At 39.3% G+C, this 18,107-nt stretch overlaps 1 protein-coding gene across 2 annotated transcripts; it reads right to left on the bottom strand.

Moving 5' to 3' along the window:
* Positions 1-473: 473 nt before the first annotated feature.
* TNMD (tenomodulin) lies at positions 474-17,141 on the bottom strand. 2 transcript variants are annotated; one of them, XM_058713313.1, is made up of 7 exons: positions 17,007-17,141; positions 16,722-16,853; positions 6,171-6,311; positions 5,859-5,960; positions 2,708-2,861; positions 1,151-1,317; positions 474-855 (listed from the first exon to the last, which is right to left on the bottom strand). In XM_058713313.1, exons 1-7 carry the CDS (start codon positions 17,052-17,054, stop codon positions 646-648), a joined length of 954 nt encoding a protein of 317 aa, XP_058569296.1. In that variant the 5' UTR covers positions 17,055-17,141; the 3' UTR covers positions 474-645. The 2 variants fall into 2 exon arrangements, with proteins under 2 accessions (XP_058569296.1, XP_058569298.1); XM_058713315.1 differs by lacking the exon at positions 5,859-5,960.
* Positions 17,142-18,107: the final 966 nt, after the last annotated feature.

Below are 18,107 nucleotides of genomic sequence, written 5' to 3'. Positions count from 1 at the left end.
AGGTTATAAATGTTGAATGTGTCCAAAGTTGAGTTCCTGTTTACAGGAGGAGAGAGCCTGGGACCCTTTTTGCTAGGTTAGCTTTCTCCTTTCCTGAGTCTGAGCACTTGGAACATTTTAGTGCTGGCCTACTGTGACTCACTGCCTATCCAGCAGCTTAACAGATGCTTGAGCAAGACCACAATATGTCTCTCAGATAATTAAACACTGGGGCTATGCACAAAAGGACAAGTTTTTTTATGCATCAATTATGGGGACATTTTATCATCAGCCCCTCATTTCTACTTTCTCAATACAACATAGTAAACTACGATATTTGAGAATCCTTATTCTTTGCCCTTTCCTACTCCCCAAACCTGATACAATGCAAGTTTTCATCATTGTCATCCATGTTAGACAGATCTACTCCATTTCAGTTGCAGGAAATATTCTTAGTAAACATTTACCCAGTGTATTCAACAGCAATCAGGCCATTGATGATAATGTAAAAGTTTATTAGAACATGAAGAGAGAAATTACCTACAAGTAATTCTGGAGTACTGGCTACTAGGAGCCAAATGCCTCATAGGCAGAAATTCATTGAATAGCATGCATTTATTATATGTTGGCTGCCAGAAGTTTAAGCACTTGAGCTCAAACTTGCCATTAGACCCTCCCCAGCATGCGGGCCACCCACCAGTTGCAAGGCATAATTACACGACAGATAACCCGCCCTCCTTGGTAACAGTATGGATATGGGTAGTAACCTAACAAGGGTTCACAGACACGGTGGCAGTAGCGGTTGCCTCGGCGGCAGTAAATACAACAATAACCTCTCTCATCCAGCATGGGGTCAAATTCTATTCCATTTTCAGTCTGAAAGAAGAATAAACCATGGTTGGAGGGTAAGGTTCACTAAGAAAAGGCCCACCAAGCAGGGAAGGACTATAAGACTACATGAACTGGGGACTGGTGAGAAACTAAATTCCTTAGTCTGATCAAGATTGATCAAGATTGATTATGAATGAGCCCCTTAGGGATTACAAGTTTCTTAAACATTTTTTGTTAAAACAATGACCATGCACCTTTTAATGACTTTGATCTAAGGGGTAGTGAGTTTTTTGAGGGCTCTTTCCTATCCCTCTAACAGAGTGACATGAATGTAACTTACATAGTCATTTATTGGAAATTCTCCCTCACTTGCTTGTCTGGCATGGCGGGTCTTTTCCACCTTCACTTGAGGAACCACCCACTGCTCATTTTGTTCAATCCCTTTTTTTTCATTGGTAGGAAAGTGAAGATCTTCACCATCCTCCTCAAAGTCTTGTAACTCTGAAACTAAGGGAATAAACACAAAGTTTTGATGCACCTCCTTTGCAAATGGTTCCCAAAAGAAGTCTTTGGGGTTATGGTATTGGGAATAGATATTTTCATTATCTTGTCACTGCCATCATTTAGGCAAGCATGAACCACTTTTCCAAACTCCTTCAGCTGCAATTATAAAGAGATTTTCCCCCAAACAAATCTGACTATTCCCATGTACGCAGATCTCTTCTTTGCTCATTTGGCATTGAATACTTACTGTTTACCTTACTAGCACCCTAATTTTAAAAACCAGGAGAGGGGACTTAAGTGTCTCCCAACAATGATTTTACCTTTGATAAGTGCTCAGTAAATATTTTTTGATTGCTGGATTTGATTTAGTGCCCTCTGTCTTCCTCTGCTTTCTCCTCTCTTTCCTGTCTTAAAATGTTTTTTTTTAAATTTCTATTTATGAATAATCCTCCATTTACAGAAGAGTTGCAATGATTGTACAGAGTTCCTATATACCCTTTATCCAGTTTCGCCTAACATTAGCATCTTACATAACCTTGGTACAATTATGAAAACTAAGAAATTAGCATTGATAACAATTCTATTAACTAAACTATAGACTTTATTCAGATTTCATTATTATTTCCATTAATGTCTTTTAGAAAAAGAATGTTGAAGCAGAAGTTTTAGCATCCAATCCAGAATATCACATTGTCTTTAGTTGCCTCTTTTTTTAAGCTGCCAAAAAGTACCAATAGCTTCTTCATTTGGTAAGGGTGGTCTCTCTTGAATAAATAGTAATTTATTCTGTCTAGAATGAGGGAGGTCAAATTCTATATTAGCTGGGAAGAATAAGACGTCCAGAGACCTTTGCCTTTTCTATGAGCTGATTGGAAGTTGAGAGCTGACCTCTTCTACTGTAGACCTCTAGCCCTCAATTACTTTTATAGTGATTCCTAAAACAGCCACAAAGAAATTTGTATTACAATGACTGTCCTGTCTTCTGGGGAGAATGCCACCAGTCAACACAGAGAATCATTCTTGTGACAACAGAACATTGTTTTGGCTCCTCTCTTCTGTTCTTGGGTTGGGTACACAGTGGTTTGAGCAATAGTCTGATATCCCAACTGCAATGAATATAGATGTGCAAAGAAAGACAGATTGGTTTTTTGCTATCACTAGTCACATTAGGGTGGCATTAACTTTGCTGGGATATTTAAAAGCCTGTCAGCATTGATTTATCTGATTTATAACTTGGCTGTGAAAAATTCCTTCCTCCCTTGGTGGTGAGCATATACAGTTTCATCTAAGATATAAGCTGATCATTTGTGTTCCTAGAAATGTAGTTTCTAAATGATGGGAACATTAACCTGTTACTAACTTTGGAAAGAGGAGGAGGAGAAGGAGGTCATACCTGCTATTAGAGTGGGATTGATCCAATACATGGTCACATTATTACAAATTTCCAGAATTTTGGAATTTTTCAGAAAGTCTCGGTTTTCAATAGGCTTTTCCGCTGGGACCCAAATCACAGACTGTTCAAAAAAAGTGGTGGTAATTTCTTCATTCTGAGAGAAGTTCAGGGTGGGGATAGGCAGAGAAATTAATAAAATGAGTGAGACATTATGGAATACTGGAAAACACTCTATTTTAAGTTTGGATAACAATTCCAATCCCAGCGCTGTCTGTGAACTAGCTGTGTATGTGTATACAGTAGGTGCCTTTGAGAGAGTTAAAAATTTATCCCTCTCTCGGGTCTAACAGTAAGGCTACTCACTGTACCAAGAGTTTGCTCTGCTACCATTTCACTTACAGTTAGGAAGGTTATCCATCGTTTTCTGGGCCTCCCACTGGGCCATATATGTTTTAATTGGGCTTCTGGAACCCTGAGTGATTTACATTTGTGTTTGCTCTTTTAAATGGATGTTGTGAGTGCCTGCCTTGTTTAGGCTTGCAACTAAGATTGCAAGCAGGATTTGATCTCAAGCTGAAAAAACTTCTATAATCCAAACTGGTGAGAACAATTAAATAGCAATCACCCTTACTATTTTGGTTTTACAAGATTTGCCTGTTAATGGCTAGTTGTAGTGTAAAAGATGTATTTTTTTGTGTGTGTTACAGTCCAGTCTTTAGATTGTGACTTCACTGGCCTTACCGTTCTTTTGCTCCTTTCATTCTAGATGCTTAGAGTTTGTCTCACAGTGTATTTTTCTTTAGGTAGCTTTTCTTATATTGTCAAGAACACTGCCTTCTCTTCAGTTTCTTGTATTGGAAGTAGTTGATCTATGTACCTACTTTCTTACTCACTTGTCTTTTGGGCCTTGACATTTCTCCCTACTCTTCAAAAATTTTTTTAATGTTTATTTATTTTGAGAGAGAAAGAGAGAGAAAGACAGAAGTAAAGAGAGCGAGTGGGGGATGGGCAGAGAGAGAGGGAGAGAGAGAATCTCAAATAGGTCCAGCACCGACAGTGTGGAGCCCAATGCAGGGCTCAATCTCATGAACTGTGAGATCATTACCTGAACCAAGATTAAGAGTCAGACACTTAACCACCTGAGCCACCCAGGTACCCTGACATTTTCCCTACTCTTAATAAGGCTTTTACTTTTCTTTTTTGTTTTTTTTCTAGCTTTATGATTTCAGTGTTTTTATTAATACGTTCTCTGAAATATGGCTTTGTATAATTTTTCCCTAGTTATTTAAAACTCTCAAGTCTTAGCTTCTTCAACTTTGAGTCTGTAAAGACCTTGGGATGTGTTGAAACGGATTGTAGAAAATGAGGTTGTTATGCTGACCAGCTTTGTTAGCAAAATCAGGGCTATTTATATACCTGGTCTGTATGTTTAGCATGCGCAAACCATAGATACAGTGGTGAGAACAGAATAAGAGGGATTTTGTCATCCAGAACTGCAAACTTAACTCATAAAAAATCTGTAGCCTGAATATATATAATTGAAGATAAAAGTAATCTTACTATCATGAGATAAATACTTAGGTTATTTAAAAGATTTGGCAAAATTAATTGAAGAATAAATTAGGGCCAAAATGAGACATTATGAGCCTTTACCTTTATCTTTTTCAGAAAAATAAATCCTGTTGTATTAGTTCAAGGTTTTATTGCTGGCTGGCCCTACTCAAATGTTTACATTATTTTCTGTAAAAAAAAAAAAGCAACATGTACTGCCTTTTTCTCCTATTGACTCTCCCTTCATCTTATCCTTGCCTAATTCTTAATTAGGCAGTAATTCTTAATATCCTGGAAGTTGTTCTGTTCCTCAGATGCATTGAATTTATGCTTTTTTTTTTTTTAATCTCCAAAATTTTTCACTACCATAGACCTTGAGAACACAGCATTGTCTCTGGGAAAGTTTTTTTTTTTTCTTGGAAATTCTAGTAACAAGGGTCTGTAATTTCCCTGACCATAAGGAGACCAGTGGCATGTCTGGGGGAGCCAATGACAGTTCTGAGACTTGGGTAAAGGAAAGGATAAAGGGCTCCCTATCCCACATCACTCCCCAAAAAATAGAAAAGGAGAAGAAAAAAAATAAATGGGTAGATGAGAATTAAAATAGAAAGAGCTATGTAGGAAAATAGTGGGGAAAAAATGGGGGAGAGAAAGAAGAAAGAGGTCTTTACAGTACATAGAGAGGCCACTGTGCCATTGCCATAATTTCATTTTACATTTGCCAGTTAAACACTAAAAGAAAACCAAATAAACCAAACAAATAATTGTTTTTTTCTGGCTACAGTGGGAATATGCTGCCACAATATGGCTTTAGCTAAGGTTCCCCTTATTCCTTCACTGATAGCAACATACTGTAGTTACAGGCGGAATATCAGGAAAGCATTAAGAGCCTCAAGGGCTTTAATGATAGTTGTGTTTTAGTGAATAATCCTCCATCCCCCACTAGGTTTTCAGGGGCCATTTAATGATTGCACCAGTATCTTAGGTTGCCTTACCCTGGCCTGACAGTATGTTTTCAGAGAATTTGTTATTACACTGCGGTTCTTACCTTCTTTGCTTTTCCCTTTCCTAGTGAGGTTAAATGCAGATTATTTCATTAGCAGAGTCTAGCATACAATGGTAAAGTGAATGAACTGGAATCTTTTAAATAGGTGAATGCCACAGTGTTATAAAAGCAGCAAGGATCTCAGGTGGCCTTGGGACTTTTCTTTTTAAGACTTTATCTTTAAGCAGTATTGCTTTGGTTCCTCTGGCTCACACATCTTACTAGAAATCTTTGGTTTAGAAGCAAATGTACAGAATGTTAATGGCTACCCAGGTATAAAAGTATAGTGTTGCTCCTAATAGCATGAACTTTCATTTTTCAAAAGGCCCAAGTTCAAGATCCCAATCTGCTCCTCACTAGTTGTGTGACGTTGGAAAAGTCACATTTTGGTTCTGAACTCAGTTTCCTCATTGGAAAGTTGGGATAATAATAGCACCTCTCTGTAGGGTCATTGTGAGCATCAAATGAGAGTAAAGCATTTAGTACAATGTCTGGCATATAGTTAATACCCAATAAATGATGGCTTTTCCTACCACTATTAATATTCTTACTTACCTCATCTATTTCCTCCTCTGGTTCAGAAAATTCAGGAATCACTTTAATCTGAGTTTTGATGAAGCATTTTTGAAGACCTACAAAGTAGATGCCAGTGTAACCCTATAAACAGACAAAAAAATAGACCTTCGTGAAATAGTGACAGTTAACGAGGTCCATGATCTATTAAGGCCCCAGGATGGCAAAATTTGAATTCAAAGGGAAAGCTTTTGTTTTACAAACTCAGTGGAGGCTAAAGGCTATTTTTTAACTTGACTCAAATGTTCTAATATTTTAAGTGGGAAACCTTGAGGGGTGGAGTAACCAACTTACATTTTTAAAATCATGTACTTCCAATGTTTCATCAGTACCATTTCCACTTCTGAATATTTCAGTTCTGGTCACTGGATCAATTTCCATGTAAATCTTCTTCTTCTCTCCATTGCTGTAGAAAGTGTGCTCCATGTCATATGTCTGGAAGAACAGAGGAAAACAAGCTCTAAGATACTCACTATGTCCCTTCATATGACACTTTAATTGGGTAATATCTGGGGCACCTTCTGTTTCTGGAGCCTTTGTGGTGAGGTGCCATCTCAGCAGCTTACCATTGGGAATTCTCTGAGACTCAAGATTAAAGTGAGGTGTTTCTTGGCACTGAAGCTGATATGGGGATCCCTTCAGAGCCAGTATTTTGTATTCAACCCAAGTTGCTGAACTAATCACTAAAATTCCAACATTTTTTCTTGGCAGCCTTGATTAAATAGTGAATGATATTTTTGCAAACCAGCCTGTAAAGTATTTTCCCTTACGTTAAGCAGAGGGATCATGTAAAACCGCTGTTGCTTCTTTAAGTTACCACTTCCCTTCCAAGTAGTGTTCACCCCCTCTCCCCATGAAATTCATTAGCAGCTGAGAAACAGATTTGAACACATATAGAATGCTTAGGTATTGCTCTTTATCTCCTTATCTAACCAGGACTTTAATATTGCCTCAGCAGTCTTGGGTCTTTTTTAGAATCTGAAGACCATTCTCCTCCGCCAATATTAGGTAATACTCTTACCTAACCTCAACTGCTTCTTTTCCTTCCATTTCGACTCCAGGATACATTTATTGCCTTCTGACCATCTCTTTTATGGGCTAACCAAACCCACTCAGTTTATTCCTGAGTTTTGTTTTCCAAACCTAATTCAGTTGGCTTCAAGTATATTATACTTGAATATATGTAGAAATATATTATACTTGAATATATATAGAATTCGACAATTGTGTCAAGTTCCCTGCACTAAGTAATACAGTATCATACAAGAATAGTGCCTTGAAAAGTCTTCTTTATCAGGTTGTTCCTGAGTGGTTGAAGCAAAACTCCAGATTCTCTCTACAAGAGAGAAATTACCTCTACAAGAGGTAATTTTTTCTTAGGACCAAGAAGACCAGTCCCATCAAGTGCCCCGTTTAGGAGTAAGCCCATTACCCATAACTGATGACATATTTGTAGCTAGAAGCAAATAACAAACCTAAAGTAATTTGCTACCTGTCACAAGCCAAGCCAGACCTGATGGTGCCAGGTGGAAATCTCTTATTCCTGTTGTTAGGATGTTCCTGCTATCAAGTTTTTTCTACTTAGTTTTCCTTACAAAAAACATTTGGTAAATGAAAATCCCCCTAAAACAAGTCATTTATAGAGCCAATGTTGCTTTCTAATGATATGGCTTCCAGTGACAGAAGGCCTTTTAGAGCTTATACTGGGTCAGGATGCTTTTTAATGTCTGCAGGTGTCTGTGACTGAATGTTAGTTTAACCTGGTCAAATTCTCCCTAGCTCAACTAGAAAAACAAGTTGGAAGGGTTTGTAGAAACAATGTTGCTTCAAGTGTTAAAAGTCTTTGTAAGACCAAAGCAGGAGGCATCACAATCCCAGACTTTAGCCTCTACTACAAAGCTGTCATCATCAAGACAGCATGGTATTGGCATAAAAACAGACACATAGACCAATGGAATCGAATAGAAACCCCAGAACTAGACCCACAAACGTATGGCCAACTCATTTTTGACAAAGCAGGAAAGAACATCCAATGGAAAAAAGACAGTCTCTTTAACAAATGGTGCTGGGAGAACTGGACAGCAACATGCAGAAGGTTGAAACTAGACCACTTTCTCACACCATTCACAAAAATAAACTCAAAATGGGTAAAGGACCTGAATGTGAGACAGGAAACCATCAAAACCTTAGAGGAGAAAGCAGGAAAAGACCTCTCTGACCTCAGCCGTAGCAATCTCTTACTCGGTACATCCCCAAAGGCAAGGGAATTAAAAGCAAAAGTGAATTACTGGGACCTTATGAAGATAAAAAGCTTCTGCACAGCAAAGGAAACAACCAACAAAACTAAAAGGCAACCAACGGAATGGGAAAAGATATTTGCAAATGACACATCGGACAAAGGGCTAGTATCCAAAATCTATAAAGAGCTCATCAAACTCCACACCCGAAAAACAAATAACCCAGTGAAGAAATGGGCAGAAAACATGAATAGACACTTCTCTAAAGAAGACATCCGGATGGCCAACAGGCACATGAAAAGATGTTCAACGTCGCTCCTCATCAGGGAAATACAAATCAAAACCACACTCAGATACCACCTCACGCCAGTCAGAGTGGCCAAAATGAAGAAATCAGGAGACTATAGATGCTGGAGAGGATGTGGAGAGACGGGAACCCTCTTGCACTGTTGGTGGGAATGCAAATTGGTGCAGCCGCTCTGGAAAGCAGTGTGGAGGTTCCTCAAAAAATTAAAAATAGACCTACCCTATGACCCAGCAATAGCACTGCTAGGAATTTATCCAAGGGATACAGGAGTACTGATGCATAGGGGCACTTGTACCCCAATGTTTATAGCAGCACTCTCAACAATAGCCAAATTATGGAAAGAGCCTAAATGTCCATCAACTGATGAATGGATAAAGAAATTGTGGTTTATATACACAATGGAATACTACATGGCAATGAGAAAAAATGAAATATGGCCTTTTGTAGCAACGTGGATGGAACTGGAGAGTGTGATGCTAAGTGAAATAAGCCATACAGAGAAAGACAGATACCATATGGTTTCACTCTTATGTGGATCCTGAGAAACATAACAGAAACCCATGGGGGAGGGGAAGGGAAAAAAAAAAAAAGAGGTTAGAGTGGGAGAGAGCCAAAGCATAAGAGACTGTTAAAAACTGAGAACAAACTGAGGGTTGATGGGGGGTGGGAGGGAGGGCAGGGTGGGTGATGGGTATTGAGGAGGGCACCTTTTGGGATGAGCACTGGGTGTTGTATGGAAACCAATTTGACAGTAAATTTCATATATTAAAAAATAAATAAATAAATAAATAAATAAATAAATAAAAAAGAAAAAAAAAAGTCTTTGTAGCTGCTGAATAGGAAGCAATAATGTCATTCACTACTTTGTAGCTCTGCAGTGCCTTGGACAGGGTCAGTACTTAAGTACTGGGTATACTAAATTAAGTATTAACTATACAGCATACGTTTTTCCCACCAGGGACAAATTCTCAGCTTCATAAAGAGATTTTAAACATTGGCAAGGTCTTTTAAGACACCATACTTTAAAAGGGGAAGGAAAATGGTATTTACAACCTTCCAGCAACTGCAGAGTTAACTCAGGAATTCTGGTCTGGTTTGTGACAGGTAGCAAACAAATTCCTTTAGGCTTGTTATTTGCTTTTAGTTATAAATATTTCCTCAATTTAAGCTCTGCAGCCAGCTTGAGAAATGTCTACCTATGGCAAGAAATTGAACTCTAAGTAGGCCTGACTTAAGTGGAGGACAGAGGCATCTACTTCAGATCCAGTCTTGTCAGATCTCCTAATGGGAGGGAATTTCTTTACAAATACTATACATTGTTGAGACAAATGTCGACACTACTAGTCATTGGGGGTGGGGTGGGGTGTTTGTTTCATGAGCAGCACCACTGATGGATTATTGCATGGAAAAATGAGGTTAGAGACTAGGGGATGTGGGAATGCTGCCTACCTGGGCAAAAGAAAAAAATACAGGCTGTATTTTCAATCATTGGTAGAAGACTATGGAACCATACTGGTGACATTTAGAATTTCAGTGTACTTCTGTGGAATGACTTTTCCTGCACTGTTGGCAATGCACTTCACTTGGACACCTTGCTAGATGAAAACTATTGGAAACTGCCAAGCTCAGCAGATCTTGATTACTTTCAACATTCCTTCAAAGAGGTTTTTTGGGTTTTTCTTTGGTTTGGTTTGATTTGGTGGGAGAGAAGGGGTCCATTCTGATCACATTCATTAACCAGATTATAGCTTATTTTTAGCAATGATAGGCTGCTAAATGGAGTGGGATCAGAATGACTTCATTTATGTGTGAATCCTGGATAAGGGGTGGGGGTGGGAAGCTATATATTCACCCAGATGGAATTCTACTATCGGAGGTATCCTTTTGGAACAGACTGTCCTTGTCTAGGGAGATGATGCTGGTGGCCCACTTTGGACTGTTTGGGGATGGGTTTGAGCAAAACCAGACATACTGTCTCGCCCAGGTCCCTATGGAGCACATTGCCTGGGAAATGGCTATGCAAGCGCCACTGGCCCATATGAAGACTGAGCTCATGCCTTTGGCCTCAGAAGTACTTTTCTCTCTACTAAACTCAACGGCTCAGGGGCTGAGGGTCTTTATGGAGATAAAGGACCAAATGGTTTTGTCCTTTCCAGGCACTAACTATAGCAGAGACAGGATGACTGGCCTGAGAAACGTATGACTGGGTGCTCAGTAGCTCATCTCACACTGTCCCCAACTCAGCTTTACTTCAGGAAGGACAGAGCAAGGACAGACTGTGATGAGGACGACACTACTGTCAAATTGGCAAATAGGGAAAGTTAATTATTGGTGTTTCTATGTTCCCTTTTCTGTTCTTTTCATATCCTGTTTCCTTTGTACTCTCTTAGTCCTTCCCCTTCTTCCCATCTTCCTCTATCCCTTTGTTTCCTGTCTAGACATCAAAGAATCTTATGGTGCTTCAGGTCCCTTATGTCAAAGAAAAAATCAATTTGACAAATGATTTCACACTAAGATGACTGTGATTGGTATTTATCTCTTTAAAAAGTGGAGTGAAATAAGTCAAAAGAATGAATTACTAATGATGGATTTTAAGCACAATGACACCAGGAATAGGAGATATTTGAGAGGCAAGGGCATCCTTCCAGCACCACTCTGATAGGTTCCTGTTCTACCCACACATAGGTGTCATCTTAACTATAAGGACACTGGAGTGGGACAGGGAAGCCTATGGAGTGGGATATGACTCAGAAGTGATATGAAATAGATATGTGGTTAAGTTCGGGTGGTGAGAGATATAAGAAGACCACACTGAGAAAACATGGGCAAAACCAAACTCATTTCTCTTCCCTGGCCAGGAATTCTTTCCTCATTCCAGTTAAATCTTCCACTCAGGTACAAATGAGCCCTAACTTCCCCCTTCCACAGTCTTTCCTTTCTTGCCTCAGTTTGTGGCAATCTCTGAGATTAGTTTTTATAAAAAATACTGTTGCCTCAGACCCCAGTGTGATGAATCGATTTTGGGGGAAAGTGCCTTTAGCCTTTCCTGAAAGGGATTTGAGGACATTTGGCTTAGGTTTGTTTCTTAAAGCCTGTGATTAATCTAGCTGCTCTTCTCTCCACCTTAATCCTTTACTGTTTATGAGGTACACTCTCCAAAGGTGAAATACATGCTCAGAATAGCTGGTTATCAGGTGTTAGGCTGGAAGGAAGGGAAGGGAATGCATTGTACCATTTAATTACCAACCTAGCCTGTGGGAATTAAAGGGCCTCTGGGTATTTCTTTACCAACACAGAGCAGACAGATTGTTTCTTATGCAAAGTTGGACTTCTGCATCTTCAATCACCAGCTCTCAGCCCTGAAAAAAATTGGCATAAGCAGCACAGACATTCCTCTTTTTCAACGAGAAAAAAAAAAAACATTTCTTTCATCTACAGACTCAAGTTGGCTGGGAAGTTTTCCCATACCCACTATCCCAACCACCCCTCATTCTTATATGCATCTTAAGAATAGTAGAAAGAATCTTTAGACCAGGTTCTAGTCCTAGCCTCAACTCTGCCACTTAAAAGCTGTGTGACCTTGAGCAAGTCACCAAATTTCTCTGGAAGTTCAGTTCCCATCTTTATCTCCCACTCCTTGCCAGATGCAATGTTGAATAGTTGACAAAATTACTTTTGCTCAGATTTGGACTAATACCTGTCAGGTTGATGATTGGACTGCTACTATGCTATTACCTGTTGATCACCTGGGCTACTTTCCCTATATACAGCTCCAGTCCCACTCTCAGCCTCTAAAAGACAGTTCCCTCTGAGGAGCCAGGTTTTCCTTGTTGGTGCCATGTAAATTGCTCAGCAAATGCTGCCTTGTAGAATGGGGGGACTAAATCAGAATGTGTCCATTAGTAGCCAGAGTTCTCATCTACATAATTGGTATTACCTCTTAATAACCTACAGCAAGAACTGGCCCAGTGAGAGCTGCTGTCTGTATAAGGGTGACTTTCCTTCTGGAATGGTTTGGGAGGAAAATAAAATGAAGAGAAGCCTTCTTTTTTTAAAATGCCAGTGTGGCACCATCTGGTGAAGCTCAGTCCCTCTGCTAAAGAGATTCCAGCTATAACTCCAACTTTTTCCTTGAGGGTATGAATGCTTCTCCAGACCCACATTTTACCCACCAAACTGCTGTGTAGGAAAGCCCAGAGAACTCAGGAAACAGAGTTTTATTCTTTGTGTGCCTAGAAGAGGAGTTGAAGAAGAAGAAGATGGGTCTCTGGCCAATGCTAGTATTAGAGAAATAGGCACAGGAAAGCTAGATCCAGACTTAGCAAGGAAGTGCTTTTTCCAAACAAAGGATTTTCAGCATACGATGATATTGAGCTGGCAATCCTGGGTGATGCTGTCTTAATGATTATTTGCAGTTGAGGTGGGGAGAGGGCAGCAGGATGCCCACATATCCTTACCACTTCTCTTCTCATACTGATAGTATGGAGGAGTTGTGAGGATACCCCCAGTAATCTTGAGTGCTGTGTGGGCCTTAGGATTTACGGTTTCTAAAGAGTCCTAAAGTCACCGGGTAGTTCCTGGATATGGTAGGAAGGGCAGAATTTCATTTATTTAATTTATCATCCTTTTGCCTCATTTTACAAAGGATTGGAGTGGATAGGTTACAAGGTTTGTGCTACATCTATAGATTGTTGGTATAAGGGCTGGGATTTTTATGACTTGCTTTCTCCATGTTGGATGAATTAGCTGGGGAGTTGGCTTCTAATTGCTTCAAGTTAAATGTGTAATGCAGGGAACTTTAAAGGAAGAATGTTTCTCTAGGGTATTGGCTTCAAAGATCCCTGGGCAGTCACTGCCTAGAAGTGGAGCTTCATTGTGATGCACTCTCAAAATCTCTGGGACTGAATAGGTACCTTCTGTTTGGCTGAGAAAGCTGAATACAAGCATTTGATGGTCTGGCTTTCATTCAGCTCAAGTGGCTCCTATATGTGGTTGTGGGTTAGGGACCTGGAGCCTGTAAGGGAGTGCAGCTGTTCCCCTAGGGTTAGTCCCATTCATTTCACTTCATTTTGATGCTTTTCTCTTTCTGGAGTGTGTGTAAGTGTGTGTATGCATTTGCACATGCATGCATGTGCTCATGCCTGGGGTGTGTGAGGAGAGAGAATCAAGCATGGCTTACTCTCACTTTGGGATCAAGAATCTGGGTCTTTTGTACACATCAAGGTGGGAGGTAATGGAAGGAGGGGGAGGACTTACTGGCATGGAAATGTCAACACCAGATGTGAGATGTTAAATAAACACTGTTTGTTATAAACAGATGTCAAAAAAAAAAAAGAAAAACAAAATAAAGAGAAGCTATGATGGAGGCTGAAGGAGCAAACGCTAAGAGCTTGGAGGAAGCCCCAGGAGAACAACAAAAAAATCAGTCCATCCATAAGCACAGCAACATCAACAATTGTCTCCACGGGTTCCCACATGTCCCATAGGCTTGTAAAGGAAAGCCCAGAAGAACCTGGGTTTTAATTTAACTTTCGTTTCTTGCTAAGCCATACTCTTTTTTAAAAAAAAATTAACATTTATTTATTTTTGAGAGACAGAGGGAGGCAGAGCATGAGCGGGGGCTGGGGGTTGGTGGGGAGAGAGACACACACAGAATCCGAAGGAGTCTCCAGGCTCTGAGCTGTTAGCACAGAACCCGATGCAGGGCCTGAACCCACAAACCACAAGACCATGACCTGAGCTGAAGTCAGAAGCTCAACTGACTGAGCCACCCAGGTGTCCCACATTTCTTGTTAAGCCATATTCTTAAGGGGAGAGTCTTTGTGCAAGGTGCCTGGATCCTTTTCCCTTGCAAATCTTCCAAGACTAATCTGACTTCTTTTTCCTTCCTAGGATTCATAAGTCAGCTCTGAGGCAGGCTTATTGGCAGTCTCAGCCATTGGAAACATAGATGGTTTCTTGGGCTCTTTGGGAATTAAAGGTAGTGGTGGACTGAGTGAAGCATCCACATCTCCAGCTGGTTCCTGAGTTTGCAACGGACCCAGCTGGGTATTGTGGTGAAGGCCAGGACTTAAATATCAAAGACAACAAATTACAGTGCCCCTTTGGAATGGAGAATAACCTTTGTTCATGGTGGGAAAACTTGATCCAGGGGATACATATTGTCTTTTACCTGATTACCTCACAATAATTTTGTTCATTTCTGAGAACCCTTTGCTGAAAAGTACATCCCAAGATGGATTACTTCATGAGAGATTTGATTCTTAGTAAACTTTATTTCATAGCATACTTGACCTCTTCTGTGCATGCACTGACTAGGTTTTAGTTTTGGTTTGAGGAATCACAGGATTGCTCCTTGTAATGCATTAAGAAGAGAACTGAAGTGAGAAACAAAGATGATATGATATGAAAGTAGAGGGAACCATGGGCCCTGTTAGCGAGTTTGACACCTTGCAAGATAAAAGCAAGGTCCCACTTGTCATTTATAGTACTGAGGCAAATAACATTGAATGTTTAGAAAAACACATAAACTATTTCAAAATAGCATTTGCAGTATCAACAGTCACAAAAAAGGCCATCTGACCCACTGCTTAATCAAGCTTGTACAGGTGGTCAAAAGGGCTAGCTACCTACCACACTCAGTTAAGTACATTATGGCCATGGAGAACAAAAGGGTTTATTGTCCTCTAACTCACCCATAATTGTCAAAAGGACCCTATATTCAATATGTGAGGCAACACATCACTTAGAGAATTAGCTAAATGGTAACAGAATGGGAATGGAATGCATTTTGGCGCTCTTATTCATTTTCTGTTTCCTTCCTGATCTCTATTTCTTTGCCCACCTTGACAGCCTGAATATAGGTGGCTTCTCTAGAAAGATATGTGAACAGAAAGTAGTTCAGAAGCAGGGCACAGTGCAAGAGATGAGATGAGATGAGACAGAGAGAGAGAGACAGACAGAGAAAGAGACAGAGAGAGAGAGAATGAGAGAAATGGCTAACTATAACCATTGGGTGATGCCTGAAATCCATTCTGGAACAAGGTGCAAATAAAAAAGCAGACAAAGATGGACTGGTTTGCTTTTCATTCTCCCTCTTACTTAAACTTGATAAGGTAGACTCTAGGACTAGATGAAAGTGGATATGACAGTAAAGGTGAAGAATCCAAGGGTAGCTATGCCTTATTTCTCTGTTTTCTTTTGGACACTTGTGCAGTTAATTTTTTATTTTCTCCCCACTGCCTCTCCTTTTTTTATCAATCCATACTCTTTCCTCTCTGTTCTTATCACTCCTTTGGCTCCCAGTAGTCTATGTAAACCCATTTTCTTATCTTTCATCCCCCCTCCTGGATATGTGCCTTTCTCTTCCTACATTTGTTATCAAATAAAAATTATGATCTCATGATAACAAATTAATAGCAACAGTAACAACAACCTACATGCAGAGAGAAAAATGTGGCAAAGACAGAAAACCATCTTCACACCTTGTAGCTTGTACATTTATTAATTCTCTCTTAAATGGAAATGGTTAGCATGAAGGAACCACTTTCTTTGGGTCACATCTAAATTTGCCTATTGTGTGTGAGTCTGGGTATAACAATAACACTAAGGTACACAAATATCAACGACAATGGCCAGTTAGGTTTACCAAATTACCCTAATATCAGAAGTTTTCTGAGATACCTGTGATTAATGACTTGGTGTCCCTTGTTTCTACCTTGTGGCATTACTATCTCATGGGTCAGTGACAATTATGGCTAGTGAGGAGCAGAAAAGCGCTGGGTTTTTTTTACATCATAAATACATGTGAAGTCAGGTATGAGAATTGCTTCTTCTGAAAAGGTATTTGCTGCCTGACCTCAGAACAGATACATTAAGTCAGAAACATAATCCCTGAAAATCCTTTGCTGCCATTTCTGGTGATTTCTTTTTATGTGGTTGTATAATACTTTTCCATCAACTTCTGCCCAGATAATTGGAAGGGAGATGAAAAATATTTTTTCTTACAGTAAAAAATTTGCTTCTAGTAGGAGTCTTAACTTCTTAAACCCAAGCATTATAAAAGAATGGCTAATTCTACTCATCATTATTAACTGAAATGCAGAAAACAAACTTTCCTTTACCAAAATAATTACACAAATGAAAGAAAGCAAAATCTTGATTCAGTTCTTCATAAAACCAGAAAATATATGCAAAATGGACTTAACAATTTTCATTTTCAGAGTAATATACATGTCAAGCACTAATTAAATTCAATCAAACTCAAAACAGAAGCATTAGATAATATGTGCATTTACTTACTTTTTTGGGTGTCTCCGGCCAGAAGTGTTTGCCCCCCCAAAATAGGACAATTAGAGTTAGGGCCAGGATACCAAACACCAATCCACAAATCTTAAGTGATTTACATATCTTCTTGGATTTAAAAGCTTCTGCCTAAAAGAATAAAACAATACACAATAGCTCTTAAAATAGCAAGCCATAATTCAAAATCACCTTTGATTTCTCTTTTTAATGTTCACATTGCGATACAATAAATCTGTGAAACCATGCTTCTGCTCAAAAGGGAAAAAATATGAATCAACTTACATTTAGAATGTGACAGTCCTCACAGTTCTCTGGAGGATTCTTTGCCATGCTCTCTCAGCGCACAGTACTCTTTTCCTGCTTTGAGAGGACTGAGAGACCACTGCTGAGGTGGAGTTGCAAGTGAGTCAGCTAACAGATGCCAGAGGAGAAGCTGAATTTATATGGCTCAAATATGTCATACCAGAGCCTGAGGTAACCCAGGGGGCTCCTGTGCTGTGATTTGTTAAAAAGATATACCCATATATGTATATAACTTCTGTGCACAGAATTCCATCCTGATTGGCAAAGACAGAAGGTTATAATGAAAACTATTGTCCTGGGGGTTGGTTTGGAATGGGACCAAGCCTAGGACACATTGAAATGATTTTTCACTACAAACTTAAAATATCAGTGGCAACACATGCTGCACACTCCAGAAATAAGCAAACAAAACAAAAAAAGGAATGAAGTCCTGATTTCAATTCCATGTGATTTAACAAATATTTATTGCAGGAATATTAAATGTCAGGCACTGTACTTGGTGTTGGAAATTCAGAAATGAATAAGATACTGCCTCTGCCACTATGATAAAGTTCTTTGAGGACAGAGACCAATATGTTATCAACTAATTTTAATTAAAAACAGGGTTAAAAGATTACTTATAACTTTTCTCTCTTCATCCTAGCTCTCTGATTATTTTCCTTTTCTAAATCCTCTTCCTCAGTCTGTTCCTTAATGTTGATATTCTTTGTGGTTCTATCCTTGATGATCTTCTTAATCTACATACACTTCTTGTATGATCTCACCCACTCCTATAAAGTATCAGCTGCATATCAATGATTTCCAAATCTGTATCTATAACCACTTTTTATCTCATGTATTTCAAAACCATTTGAGTATCTCTACCTGGATATACCTCAGAAACCTCAAACGCAATGTGTCCCACATCAAACTCTTCTTCTTTTGACACCCTCTTCTCCCAACCTATTCCATGCCCCCTATATTCTTTTTTAAAAATTTTTAATGTTTATTTATTTTTGAGAGAGAGAGAGAGAGAGAGAGAGAGACAGACAGAACACAAGTAGGGGAGGGACAGAGAAAAAGGGCGAAACAGATTCCAAA

Source organism: Neofelis nebulosa, chromosome X (genome assembly GCF_028018385.1).
Source record: "Neofelis nebulosa isolate mNeoNeb1 chromosome X, mNeoNeb1.pri, whole genome shotgun sequence".
Classification (NCBI taxonomy): Eukaryota; Metazoa; Chordata; class Mammalia; order Carnivora; family Felidae; genus Neofelis; species Neofelis nebulosa.
This window is presented reverse-complemented; position numbering and strand designations above follow the sequence as displayed.